This window comes from Protomyctophum bolini (assembly GCF_963924005.1).
Source record: "Protomyctophum bolini genome assembly, chromosome: 20".
NCBI classification, from domain to species: Eukaryota; Metazoa; Chordata; class Actinopteri; order Myctophiformes; family Myctophidae; genus Protomyctophum; species Protomyctophum bolini.
This window is the reverse complement of record NC_137881.1, coordinates 17,224,518-17,239,706: the sequence shown is the minus strand read 5'-3', so window position 1 is coordinate 17,239,706 and position 15,189 is coordinate 17,224,518. Positions and strand designations below refer to the sequence as shown.

Below are 15,189 nucleotides of genomic sequence, written 5' to 3'. Positions count from 1 at the left end.
GTCTTGCTAGATAATGAGGCTGAATCCGGGATGGGTCATCACTCGTGTGCATATTATGTGCAATGGTTTGGGAGCACATTACAGTATCCAGCGACCGCATTCTCACTCAGGCCAAACTATAGCTGACTGGATGCCATGCTGAGATATTGCACCGTACACACACCGTACATCTTCATCTGCCTCCGGTCCTTAGACGTATACACTCTCTATATCGGATTAGTATTAGCCCATGCAGTTGAAAAATGATATCCCCCCCCCCCCCCCCCACAAGTTTGAACAATTTGTCAGAGGAAACAATTAAGGTCTCAAAGTATTTTGTATTCTCTGTGTGCTGAGGTGCCCCACACCTCCCCGCAATATCCTCTCTCTTTCTGTGGTTTGGCTTTTCCAAAAGTTCAGTCTTGCTTTTGAATTCAGTGTGAGTGACTGCGTGGCCGCATGCTTTGGCAACAGTGTCACTCATAGGTGGACAGAGGTACTGCGTTGCTGTTGCCGTGAGGAGAGGATAACAAGAGCATGAACATTAACTTGCAGTGCATGCTTTTTCAGAAAAAGCAAGCAGGCTTGGCTTTTACAGAAAAAGCATGCACTGCAAGTTAATGTTCTTGCTCTTGAAAATGTTTTTCCACATATTAGAAACAATCAGTACTACTGACTGATCACTATTTGTTGTTTCTAATTATGTTGTACTGGGACCTGAAGATTATTAAGCCCCCTCTTCTCACATTTATCTCCATTTCTTAACCAAACCAGAATTATCTGTTATCATGTCTCTCACAACAATGTCATCCCTCCTCTTTTGGTACTGGGTCCCTAAGTCTCCAGTCGCCACTCCTCCATGCTCCATCCATCTATCCCTCCATCCTCTTCTGGGAGTTCCCTGACCCTGGGTAACCTTCTCTGTGCTGCTGGCTCCTTGTAATTCACTGTGCACACAGCTCCCAAAGAACTGTGCGTTCAGTTCACACATACAGTGAGTATGCACACGTGCCAAGCGTGCATGGCTGCACATGTGTGCACAAAGTACAAACACAAGCATATTGTGAACACACACATGCTTTCAAAAGTATACTGTGATGCCCCACACACACAGACACATAATGATATGAGTGGATAGAGGGCCTGCCTACCTGAGGTGAGCATGGGTGGGGCATTCCAGCCTAATGAGTGATTGGCGAGCACCCGGGCCTGGTGCCTCCAGATGCCATAAGCATAAAGCATAAATAGCCCTGCCCATGTCATTCTTCCTGAGAGTTCCAGAGGAGACAGACCTGCCTCCACTCCCCTGCTAGTGCGCTTGCCTTACATTTGTTCATTATGTTTAACTTATTCTTTCCATCTACACAATTCAATTCAATTCAATTCAAAGGGCTTTATTGGCATGAGAAAACATACGTTTACATTGCCAAAGCAGAAAGAACAAAACAACAATACAGCAATACAATCAAAACAAAAATGATGTACTTTGAAGGTCAGAATCTTCAATAGATCAACTTCTGTGTACCAAGATAACTCGATGCAGGTATAGTGCAGGAATATACACACACACCACACTACAGTATTGTCTCACACATCCACATTTACTCCATTGATTCCTGACTGCACACCTCATAGGATCCTTAGCCTTATGTTCTGTTCTTCAGTTTATTCCTTTAACTTTCTGTCATTAGGCCTAATTTAATAAATACTACTTTTGTTACAATTTGTCTCTTGCCTCCAATGTTTGTCATGGCCAAGAGCCAACCATGACAACACACAGACATACATATACACACGTGCTCTATACACACTTCATGCAAGTACTGTATGCATTCATGGCCTCTTGTCCCTGCCATGTTTCCACCCTCCCGGTCAGCCCTGTTTTGCCCTGGCCTGTTGTGACTTTGCCCTGCTCTAATTCCCCTTGGCCAATCTCCTCTCCGCTCTTTGGCCTAGAAGAGTCTGATTGCCCTGAGTGCCGTCACCTGTGGAGACCAGCTGAGCCCAGTGTTCAGTGCTGGATCTTTAGTTTGTAGTGTTAGCTGGTTCCCTAGTTTCTACAGTCAGAGGTTCATTGTGTTCACTGCTCTTATTTGTCGGTATCGTATCCTGCGTTTGATGTTTGAATTCTTGAGTTTTGAGTGCGTGCATATTGGTCCAACGTACACCGTCCGTGCAGGTTCAGGTTTGGGCTTAATTGGTTCTTATTGTATTTTATGATCGGTCTGGGCTGCATGTGCATATTAGTGATTTGTGTACATGGCAATGATTCCAGGCAGCTTAATGTGTTTGCTTTAAAGACTCTGGACACAATCGATGTGTTGCCGTCACGATACTAACAGCACTTAATGCTGATGGACCCTTATGTGCATGGCGTTGAATGTGGCTTTGAATATACATGGTGGTATATGTGGCCGCGTGAGAGACTGAGCGTACATTGTCTCACGGACAATACAGTGCGGTACCTGCATTCATTGAATTCATTGAAATGCGTGCAACATGGCAATATTGCTGTTGTCCCCCCGAGAGTAAACATCGACCTAATCTCTCTCTCTCTCTCTCTCTATCTCTCTGTCCATGTAGGTGGTGCTGGTGAGTTCCTCCATAAACGAGAGGGACCAGATGTTGTTTATCAGCACTGACGAGGGTGCGTCCTTCCAGCGCCAGCCCGTCTCTTTCACCCCGGACACGCTGCTCTTCCACCCCAAGGACGAAGACAAACTGCTGGCCTACTGCAAGGAGGGAACGGTGGGTACCGAGGAGAAAACTATAAGCAATGCACGTCGAAAACCTCCCCCACAAGCCCCCAGAATGGCTGGCCAACGTTGAAGCCGCCGAGACGTAGTGGTCAAAGCTGGAACTGCAGCCGTGAATTTAGGAAACCCTGTGCAGCTTGGGGTTTCAATTTGGTGGTCAAATGCGGAAGTATAGAGCGTTCTACCCGGGTGCTTCAGAACGCCACTGAGCAACTTCCATTGAAATGAATAGCTGCACTCCGGTCTGCACTCTATCCTTTACTCTATGAGAAAACCTGGAAGTCTCATGCTTCTTTCACCAGAAGTTTTTTATTATTATTATTACAAAACATACAGTAAACCACTTCAGTCCTGTATACATTTTGGCCATTTGAAAATAGCCGATCTACAAGCTCACGATGCATCGCGATGCGACACATTGTGAGCTTGCAGACCCGCTATTTTCAAAATATTTTTATACATTTGAAAACGTCAAATGGGACATTCTGCATAATTAGTACTTTTACTTGTTATACTTTTACTCAAGTAACTTTTGAATTCCGCTCTTGTGACAGAGTATCTAAATTGCAGTATTGATACTTTTTGTAAAATAATTGGATATGGTGAAAGACAGTGGTGGAAATAAATAGCACCCAAACTGTATGTAATACACACAGCAATTATACAGTAATATTGTCGCTGTGTTTACACACTCCACGGCATTCACTGCAGAATATTCAAATGAGTCTTTGAGTCGGCGGTGCAGGGCATTTAAATTGTCCAACCATGTGTTTGTGCTTTGATTCCTGAATACTAAAGAGGTTGTTAGGCGCAGGTGAAAAACTCCCTACCTCTGCGTGAGGTTGCTGCTGTTGAACACAATCTCAACAAGTGATCAACTGCATGCGCTTGGCAGCCATTCTCCATTACTCCACTGTTTCGCACACTGTCTGGAGATAATTGCTTCTAGAGTCACCACAGGCCACCGGGGCCCCGACGAAACACGGTGACTGAGGCAAACGTAGCACTAAATTAGTGCTACTTTGGCCTCGGTCAGTGGAAGGAAATGAGTCCGTTGAGGTGGAGGTCTATAGTCCTGACTCCTGAGCACTGAGCAGTGCATTAAAAACACTATCCAGAGCGGTGGTTGAGATTGTCCAGGTCTGTGAAAGCCTTGTTCGATGCTATGTAATGTCTCTTTATAGCTCAGGTCGGGATACAAACCAGTGACATTTAAATGGTTTTCAGTTGAGGCGGTTCGTTTTTTACCTCCTGAGCTTTTCTTATTGAAGTCCCAAAGTGACCTATAAGGTGGGCCACGACCTATACGGAATGAGAAATGCTCTATTCCTTCCATTCGAACAGACGTGCTTTCACAATGTATGCTGACAGACAAAATGTGCCTTTTGCCATGCGTTTATCGAAAACAGACTTTAAGAAAAGACAATCCGACCACAAGTGTACTATACTATACATTTATTGTTATAGTTACTGTACTCTACTGTGCTCTGTATTGTAGTGTACTGTGCGGGGGTCCCCGGAACATCCAGAGCCCCAGGAACGGCCCAGGGCTCCTACTGTAATGTACTCTGTGCCACTGTACTCTGTGCTGTACTCAGACAGACATACGGACATACGGACGGACACACATAGCTCCGTAATGGAGCGGACGGAGGCACAGCTAAAAAACCACACTGTTTTTGCGTCACCATGTGGTGTGAGGATGTTTCTCACATTATAAGCACTAGTCCTGTACGTGCCCGTCGGCCACCGGCCTACTTGGGAACGATGCAACTTGGGAACCTAATAACACCTGTAATATTACCCGTTTGAACTATCTGTCTGTGTCCCTTTTGTGCCCATACTGTATATGGAGATCTCTGTAGTATGCAATACCCATTGTCATAGCACCCGTTTTAACTGTCTGTCTGTGTCCCACATGGAGATCTCTGTATCTGCCTGTGTCTGAAATGTAAACAGCACAGAGTACAGTCAAACATAACAAGTCCTTGTGGTCTTGTTTCCATTCCATGTGTCCTGGGAGTACAATAATTTATTTCAATATGCATCGCTTAGTTTCATTGCATGTTGTGCATTGTGTGCATTCGATGTGGGTCCAATTACTCCACTATAATTTGTGACAGCTTCTGACCGAGGCTAAGTCATAGATTTTGTTTTAATTTTCCGTTTTTCCATGTCTTATGAAAGCAGGGAATCATGGCTTCAAAATGACATTGGTTTTTCAGTTTGACCCACCAGTTTTAGGGATACTGTATGTCTTGCAGAAAACAGCGAGTTGAGAAAACAGGCTTGAAAGGTTCACAGAAGTGGCTGCGGACTCTAACATTACACCTAGCTACATGTTTAAGTATTGATTTAATATTTACATGTCCAGGGAGTCGGGACCACCTTTTACACAAGTAGGCCACGCATGGCCTTCTTGCGCAAGGCACAAGTTGGCACCTCGACAGAGTGCATTCCTATAGTTAATAATGAATTGAGCTTGGTCTTCATTTGATGGACTGTGATATTCAGACCTGACATTCTTGTTCCAAATGCTTGCAAAGAACATGACATGGCAATAATGACATCAGCCGTTTTGCCAGAAGGGAGGACTTTCATATTCAGCGTGAAATGACTTACGAGAGTATCTGATGCTCCAATGCACTCGCTATGAAATGAAGTGTCTTAATTGCTAAATTCAATTTGTGTCACACCGGTAGCTTTGAACCAAGAGCCAGACATGGGTCACGAGAAGTTCTGAAAGGGTGGGAAGTTTGTATAGAGTAATATTGTGGAAGATTGGAAAATGCCACGCTCCAGTGCGACAAAAGATTGTGAAGTCGTTAACTTAAGCAAGACTCACTGGTGATTCGTCGTGTCATTCGCGCTGGCAGGTACATTGTACTCCATGGCAGTGATTCTCAGCATTTATAATGTCAATGGCCCCAATTTGATATTCATTAGGATTAGGCCATACACCGCCAGTGATCAGGGACAGTTTGTATTACTACACATTATTTGGTACGATATGGACTGTCGTTTGGTCCAGAATTCCCTTACTGTCAAACGCAAAATATAAAATATAAAAATAGCCATTTTTGTGCATTAACTAGTTGTAATAATGGCAAAGAAGTTCTATAATTTACCTTGGGACCCCATGGAACCATTTGGGGTTCCTCCAGACCCCATTTGAGGAGCATTGCTGTATGGTATTATTGATAAAGCTTGTCTGTCTGTCTGTCTCTCTCTGTAGCTCTATGTTTCCACTGACCTTGGGAGGAAGTGGACTTCACTGCAGGATGGAGTCACCAAGGACAGAATCTTCTGGTCAGTTACGGTCTTACTGTCATCACTGTCATCTGTATGTACCAAAGCATCCGGTCTTACTGTCATCACTGTCATCTGTATGTACCAAAGCATCCCAGAATTATTTGCATGAACCAGCTCATACTTGTCAATGAAGTGATCCAGACAGACAGACAGACATACTGTATGTGAGCAGATGTCTGTGTGCCATTCTGTCTGTGAGCAGCTAATCTCCAGCACCATTGGCATGGCGCCACCAGGAGGTAGATTTTTTGTAATATTACTCCTACAGATTTTGTCGAAACATCATGCCAATCGGTACCCATTATCTCTATCGGTACACATCAGCTCTTCATCTATAGTCATGTGATCAAGGCCGGATCTGTCCGATTTTTCATATTCCCTCGTGATTGGTTAAGATAAACTTCCAAAGTTTGCAGGAGTGTCCTGTCCTGTTTTGAACAAAATGCCTCAAATCATGAAATCAGTGTCCGATTGCCGTGAAACTTTGAACGCACAAGGAAGAAATGCCACCCTACAACTTTCAATTCGGCCTCATGGTGGCGCTATAACAGGCCTATTCACGTTTTGGCCTATAACTCTTGGTCATACAATCAACATATTTTCCCCCCTTTATTCCTTGGATCATGACTCTAGGCTATGTTTGTGCCAGATTACATTTTCTGTCATAGTGCATTTTCATCAAAACACACTTTTTGCTATACTACTCCTACAGATTTGTGTACAAATTGGTACACATAATCTCTGGAGTCATTTCACCAAAATATTTTTCAGATCCCATTCCAAATTTGCCGGCCCTGGGTTGCACACTTAATTTGTTTCTTTTCATTCATAAAAAACTCTCTCTCTCTCTCTCTCTCTCTCTCTCTCTCTCTCTCTCTCTCTCTCTCTCTCTCTCTCTCTCTCTCTCTCTCTCTCTCTCTTAAATGTATTCACTCATCCGCCCTCTCCCTCTCGCCTCGATAAGAGAATAAGAAAGCAAGAAAAACAAAACTGTTGTTCCCAACAATCACAATAACAAAACAGGTCTGGAACGGAAACCCAGCAGAGGATTTTACTGCACAGAATATACAAACAGAGAGACTGAATAGAAGAGTGAGACAAAATAGACAGAACAAGGAGAGAGATATAGCGTGCGTGCGTGCGTGTGCATGTGTGTGTGCGTGCGTGCGAGAGTGAGAGAGAAAGACAAAGAGATTAAGTGCTGTTCGCTGAGAAAATGGGATGGAGGAGAGACAGAAGAGAAGTGGGGAGTCCTCCTCACAGTAGAAATAGACATTAAGTGGTCCGTAAATCAGGATAACGTTACTCCTCTTAATATCTGACTCATGCAGGAACAGAATGTGCAACCCGGAGCTTGACCCCAGTTAAAATGATGGCAGCTACAGTATGTGCTTTGGCCAGACCAGATCACCAAACGTGTGCATGCATGCATTTGTGTGTGTCACACATGTCTGCGTGTGTGTCCCTCCGTGTTGAAAGAACAGTCTAAAGTCCAGCTCGTGACCCTGTCGGTCATAAAACCAAACAGACAGAACCAAACAGCCACAGTTCACAACATAAATCACATCCGCTAAAACCAATTTCCTTTCCGGGGGTGGTCTGGCCAAATCCTGACCTCAGCACTCGTGAACCAAACCTCCCACCCACCGTCGCCCCCTGTAAAGTTCAGTGTAGCAGTGTTTCTAGAACTAAAAAGCATCGCTCGCCACCGACAGGAACTGCATGTCAAAGTGAGAAACGACAGAGTTTGTGAGATCCGACCCGGCATCACGCAGTACACAGACGATCGATGAAGAAACTGGACAAGGGATTAATGAATGGCAGAGTAACAGGAACAGAAACTGATTTGTCATTTTCAGCCTGTATGTCCATTTGCTGCATTTATCCCTCCCCATCATTCTTTTTAGCTTTCATTACACCTCATCATCAATGTCTTATTTCTACCTTTTGAACCGTTTCTCCCCTTTGCTTCTTTAATAGAGTGTGAATGGCTCTCTGGGCAAGAATGTTACTTTAATTAACACGAACAAGAACAGTGTGTCCCTTCAGCTGATATGGATAACGTCCTTTCATCCTTATCTCATCTCATCTCACGAGGCTAAAAGCCTGGAAAATAAAGTGTCTCTAGATTTTCATTGTGGAAGCATTTTGTTTTTACCAATAATGATACGGTTTATCATGACCGGGGAATAAACGGATTTGTAAAGTGTCCATGTTGTTAACTTCCTTTAGCCCTTTTAAGGGCGGTACTTCCTTTACATTCTCAGTAGCAGTTTTTGTCCAGCCTGTATAGATGGAATAGTTAAGCTCCTCCACACATCCGTATTACATGAAATACATAGTTTTATTTTAAATGGTAAATGGTCCATTTATATAGCGCCTTTATCTAAGGCGCTTTTAGATTGTGCATTACATTCACCCATTCACACACACATTCATACACTGATGGCGGCGGAAACCATGCAAGGCACCAACCAGCACATCAGGAGCAATTAGGGCCTCAGTGTCTTGCTCAAGGACACTTCGACACGGGTTCGAACTGGCAACCTTGCGGTTACCATCCAGCCACTCTACCCCTGAGCCACCAGTTCAAGTTTTTCTTCATTCCTTCTCACTTTCACCGCATCCCTGTTTCTTCATCTTCTTCTTCGTCGTCCTCATTGTTCCCTGCACGCTCCAGTCCTCTGCCACGGCCTCCACTGCTAATTGCTCATAAAGGCGCCTTTATGGAGGAGGTTAACGAGGTTTTAAATCTCCACTCCATCTTCAGCGGGACTGGGGAGGTTTCACAGACTGCATCGCTCGCTGCTAATCAGATGAAGCCCCTAGTTTACTGCACACTGAAGGGCACGTCGGTGCTGCACCGCCGCGTATAAATATATATATATATATATATATATACGGCAGTGTACTCCGACAAGCCGTATTGAAATTATTGGAAGTCTTATGATGCTACATTGGCCGTGACTGGATTTAATTTAGGTCGACATTTACACTTCCATTACATTTTATAGTTTAGTATATCAGCATTAGCACGCTCTAACAACTAGAATACCGGTAAGGCTTTGCGTAAAAGCTGCAGTGTGCCAGCTGCCGGATGGAGGGGAAAGGACCTGGTTGGAATAACGTGTTCCTTCCACGCGCTACGTCCGTCCGTCCGTCCCCCCCCTGTCAGGTGAAAAGTAGGGACTTGGACTCCTCACCCATAGAAGGAAGCATGAGGTCAGTCTGTTGCTCTCCCCAGGTTGGCAGAGGGAGGGTATAGACTAGAGCGTCACAGTCCCGTCCCCTTTCATGATGACACCAGGCCCAGGAAGTAATTCACATAGACATTTCAAAAAGTATTTATTTAAAGACCTTTTTAAGTGTCATACAAAGCCAACTCGAGTTGTGACAAATCATGACAACAAACACAATATTTTGCACTGGAATATCTGCCATAACATCAGAGGAATGTGCCAAGGTGTTTTCTCCCAATCGATGAAGCCAGAACAGCATCACATGACATTACAATCGTAATACAAATATGTGCCATCTAATGCAGGTGCGTGCGTGCGTGCGTGCGATAGTCCCTTCAAAATGTGCTGATGGTGAAAATGTGTCTTTAACAGTGTGTGTTTGTGTGTGTGTGTATTACAGGTCTGTGTCTGGCGTGGACGTGGACCCTGATCTAGTGCACATGGAAATACACGATACAAGCGGAGGTACAGTGATGCCACATTATGTTTAGATTATTTTGCCTCTTTTCTTATTGGGATTGTATATTTCTCTTTTGGTATTTTGGGGGAACTTCAGGCACATTGGGCTGTTCTGTTGTTGTTGTGGAACATTAGATGTTCCTTCCTGGTCTGCCTCCTGCTGCTCTCCTGTGTCCACTATCTCCGTAAATACAGTCCACATATAATGGGGATGGAAAGTCTCATTGAACAAGTAACACTGTAATGCAGGGGTGGGCAACTTTGACGATGGAGAGGGCCACTGTATTTCCACACTCAATCCAGACTCAATTTTTGTTTTTTCATGTCATATGAAAGCAGGGAATCATAGCTTCAAATTGACATATTGATTGTTCTGTTTGACGAACCAGTTTTGGAGATATGGCTTATAGAGTAATGCAGCGAGTTGAGAAAACAGGCTTGAAAGGCTCACTTCTGTGGTCTCTAACATTACACCTAGCTACATGTTTAAGCAAAAGAGCTATTGAGCTTGTAGATCAGCTATTTTTGCTATATTTGAAACCTTGAATAATCTTTTGCTATTTTTTTATTGGAATCCTGAAAAGTAACCTTTTTTATTTAATTTCAAATGCATTTAGTTATAGTTATGTTAACTTTATGAACTGTTACCATAACTACATTGGACACAAACATTTTAATACTAGTCATTAAGTACTAGTCATTTAATACTAGTCATGAAGTAATTATAGCGGGTTTGGAATTGTAACAGCTGAAATCAATACTATATCAGTATTCTGATATGCAACATGCGGGGGCCGCATTAAGTGAAGGTGGGGGCCGCTGTAATGTCTGTGTCCTCTGCATTCAGCCCTCCATAGCTACAAGGAGCAGTGGGGCAGCTACTGAGCAGCACACTGGAAGGAGTCTGGGGTTAATCCTGTGCTATAGGCCACACGAGCACTTTAAACATATACTTTGCTCAGATGTGACACGGTGTGAGCTTGTAGATTCGCTATTTTCAAAAGAAGAAAGTTTGCAACAATTTAACACACAAATCTGGCACGGGGGTCCCTGGCACACACAAATTGTGTGTGTGTGTGTGTGTGTGTGTGTGTGTGTGTGTGCATGTGTGTGTGTGTGTGTGTGTGTGTGTGTGTGTGTCCTGTCTACCTACTTTCCCTTATTTGTCATATCGGTATCGGTGAATATGATTGACACTATGGCTGGTAAATAAAATGTGGAGTTTGCTTTGGAGTTGCCCAAACTGCAGGTGCACATTTGAGTGAGGAGTATGCTATAAACACAACACGAGATATATATATATATATATATATATATAGCTATAAACACAACACGAGATATATAGCTATAAACACAACACGAGATATAGCTATAAACACAACATGAGATCACGACACTGGTATCGGTATTCAGTATCGGCTAACACAGACATTGAGGTAATAGGATCGGATTGGAAAGCGAAAAAAGTTTATCGGGTCATCCCTACTTTCAATCTATCAATAAAGGCAGAAAAAGCCACAGATAATGGGCTCCATCTTTCCTTAATTTGGGGATTTAGTATTGTGTGAGAGGTGTGGCCCCGTCAAATGTGTTATCTTGTGCCACAGCCTAAGTCCCTAAAACACCTCCATTACCCCTTACATTATGCATAGGTGTGGTTTGGGCGTTACCATGATTAAAGCAATCACTGTGCCACGGTGCCACCTGCCATTGCCTTTAAGAGATCCATTATCCATTTAACATTATGCCCAGTGATTTACACTATGGCCCATGGCCATGGAAGAGCGACACACGTTGATGCCTTGAAATATAGCCTATTTATATTTGATACAGATGCCGGGTTGTTTTGTGTGCAGTAGCCTCACAAAGCCTCAACAAAGCCTCACTCGTGCAAATCTAATAACTTCTTTGACTAGACAATTAAACACAATAAGCACAAGGAATTGACACTGCTCATTATAGTAAAATTCCAATCACAGAGCATTTGCTGGTTTGAAGAGGCACTTTCCGTTGTCCTAAACCTGTGTGCATAAGATAGCAAATATAGGGAAAGCGCATCAACACGCCTACAGACACACCTCCACCCGCAAATATAGGAGTCGGAAAAATGAATAGTGGCTTGTGTGGCCGCAAGATAACGTTTACGCACAGTGGAAGCTCCTAAATGCGTAATTCACGGAAAATGTTTATTACTTGAGGATAAAGCATGGTATAAGATGGAGCCCAATATCTTTAAAACAATGCCCCAAAAAATGCAACCCACAACTACCAATATTTACAAGCAACTTTACAGAAAAACAATCCCAATGTCGCTTATAATAAGGAGACATGGCAACACGCTTCTGTGTCCAAGGCAACCACTCACTCCACATTTTAAGCCACACACGTACTGCCCCGGCAGACTCAAGGATTCAGACATAATTCTGTTTCATTCCAGCTTTAATAGACAGTACTGTGTAAAAGTGACTCATGATTCAGTTTTAGTTAAGCTTCAATAGACAGCACAGTGTAAAAATGACTCATGGTGCAGTCTGTATGTGGTGCATTTAACTTGGCTGACTCAACATGCAGGGCCTTCGTATACCGTAGCCGTAGGTACAAAACACTGATTTGTTTCGGAACAAATTTAATGTGAGGATTTGGTACAGTAGCTCCCTGTGGTCTGTATAGTTACAACGTGTTTATTCTGATTCAGTGACTTTAAACCCTGACAACTTGCCCTCTACTCCCTCATCTCGTCACCTCGCTCCATCTATTCTTTACTCTCTCTCTCTCTCTCTCTGTCTGTCTGTCTGTCTGTCTGTCTGTCTGTCTGTCTGTCTGTCTGTCTGTCTGTCTGTCTGTCTGTCTGTCTGTCTGTCTGTCTGTCTGTCTGTCTGTCTGTCTGTCTGTCTGTCTGTCTGTCTGTCTGAACTTAGATCCCATAGACCTTTTTAACAACATGTCACGCACGCACAGACACGCACACACTCCGTCCCATGTGAGGAGACACAGAAATGCTGAAAGTCCACAATGTGAGAGTTGTCATCCTGAACAAGACGCGTCTGTGTTTGTGCTGGGGCTGAATCAGAGAGACGACAGCCTGTGTCCGGGACAGCTGCCCAGGCACTCAGAGCTCTTCCTGGAACTATGGGTGGTGCAGCACATGGTCCCCCTCTTCCTCAGAAACACCCCCCCACCCCCGTCTCCTTGCTTCCGTACTCAAGACAGATAGGCGAGCGGGGCTGGAGCGGCCAGGCGTGCCGAGCCAATCTGTTCGTTATATGTGCCCCCCCTCCCGTTGTCACATGTGGCATTGTCAAGGTTAAACACGGCAGGTTAAAGGTGTCACAGAGAGAGGTTTCACTAGGGAAGGAGGATCGTAGGCTGCACTCAGTCCAGGACCTCTCCCTCCCCCGCGGGCGTCTGTGCCCAGGTTATAGTGCGGCAGGTTTCTGAATGGGACGGCGGTGTAGGCCAGGGGCATGGGGGGGAGAACGAGCCACGGGGGGAGAGAGGACGAGCCATGCGGGCGTAAGTTGATGGATAGCACGGCTGGCGGGGTCTGTAGGTGCACGTGTCATTACGGAGGATGATGTGAAGGAAAACATGCTGTGGGATATGCATGGCTGCACGCGCACGCACGCACGCAGCCACGCACGCACGCATGCACGCACGCACGCACGCACACACACACACACACACACACACACACACACACACAAGCCAATCTTTCCTCAAATTTGAATGAAATGAAAACATTGTCCATAAGTTTGTATGATTCAAAAGTTATTCACATTTGCAGCCATTGTTAATTCAATTTTCTAGTGGAGCGTGTGCGTGTGTGCGTGCGTGTATCGCAAGCTGGTATTGAACACTTAGCCAATCTAATAGCCTTTTAATGAGTCCTATGCCGTGTGCTGCTTTGATTAAACGTCGGGCATTTCAATGAATTAGCAAGTCTATTTGTTAGCGCCACAGACCTCTTTAAACAAAGTGTAGTCGAGGTACAGAAAGGTACGAAAAAAAAGAAAAGGAAAATAATTGTTGTGGCATCTCACCTTGAGAGCTTGTATAGGCAGATTGACTTCTGCTGTGTTTGCTTTGTTTGAATCTCATGTGTACTTGCATTGTGTGCACATCAGCTGAAGTGTATGCCTGTGTCGACTCTGTGCGTGATCAAGCTCCCGTGCTTGCGTGCCCGTGCACCAGTGCCTCTGTGTACTAACAGCACACAGTCCAATCTCATTTTACCATTCATGTGCATAGTTTGTGTACGTGAGCCTTTTCTCCGTGGTCTCCATTTTCTCCTGACCTCTGGAGAGGAGAAAGGCTGCTGAATTTCAGGGCTGATGTTGCTGATGTAGCTGCACCTGAAAGTCGATACTGAGTTAGCCAAGCAACAGGCAATACCCCCGATGGCAGTGATAGAGGAGAGCAGTAAAAAGTTATAGATTCACTATAAAAAGTTATAGCTCTGACGATATTCTCTCTCTGGTTCTTCTTACATCTTTTCAGAAATGCTGCCAGTGGCATCATCATTATGTTGTTTTCATGCGACCCCAAACTTCCAGACGTGATTTGGCATTTCCATTTTTCTCTTTCTCGTTTGCCTTCAGTAATTTCATTTTCATCTCCTTCTTATTCGTCACTTTGCTCTTGCTGTGTTTTCTTGTCTTGTTTTGTCTTTCAAAATCAAATTCGCTGTGGGTTTTAGGTTGACATGATACAGCGTAGTTCCTTGATAATAATCCAGATTTTCACCTTTCTTGTGAAATGAAAAAAAAAAACTCAAATGCAATAAATGTGGGAACAAGAGCAGTGTCTGTGGCGTGTTGTCAAATATATCATTTTATACGACCTCTTCTCAACAACACTTTATTTGTTTATAACGATTGTGTTCTCTGTGGTCTCTCGTGTGCGTTGGTGATGATGGTCCTCTGCAGGCTTCCTGTATGTGACCTGCCTCATCCAGAACTGCACAGACAAGATGGTGACGACTCAGTTCCTGGGAAAGATCGACCACAACTCGCTGTCCGTCCAAGACGATTACATATTAGTCAAGGTAGCTCATGCGCAAACACGCGCTCTGAAACAACACATCACTGTTTAACATTTTCATCTCAAACAACAACACATCACCGTTTCTACCTTTCCTCCCAAAACAAAAAATCTGCTTCTACCTTTTATTTGGAACATCATATTGTAGGAATTGCAAGAATGAAAGTATTACAATGGCTCATGTTTCTTCTCATGTCCATTTACTGCATACTCTATATACACTCACACTCAAACAACAACACATCACCGTTTCTACCTTTCCTCCCAAAACAAAAATCTGCTTCTACCTTTTATTTGGAACATCATATTGTAGGAATTGCAAGAATAAAAGTATTACAATGGCTCATGTTTCTTCTCATGTCCATTTACTGCATACTCTATATACACTCACACTGACACAACAC

General features: G+C 44.0%; 1 protein-coding gene across 9 annotated transcripts in view; it reads left to right on the top strand.

Moving 5' to 3' along the window:
* The window catches only part of sorcs2 (sortilin-related VPS10 domain containing receptor 2), a gene marked incomplete at its 3' end in the record, with an annotated part of 211,857 nt that overhangs the window by 164,128 nt on the left and 32,540 nt on the right, over positions 1–15,189 (top strand). For all 9 annotated transcript variants that reach the window (XM_080792105.1, XM_080792104.1, XM_080792103.1 and 6 more), the window contains exons 4-7: positions 2,563–2,727; positions 5,971–6,044; positions 9,687–9,751; positions 14,671–14,789. In XM_080792105.1, coding sequence (XP_080648231.1) covers positions 2,563–2,727; positions 5,971–6,044; positions 9,687–9,751; positions 14,671–14,789 — 423 coding nt within the window. The remainder of the gene's footprint in view (positions 1–2,562; positions 2,728–5,970; positions 6,045–9,686; positions 9,752–14,670; positions 14,790–15,189) is intronic.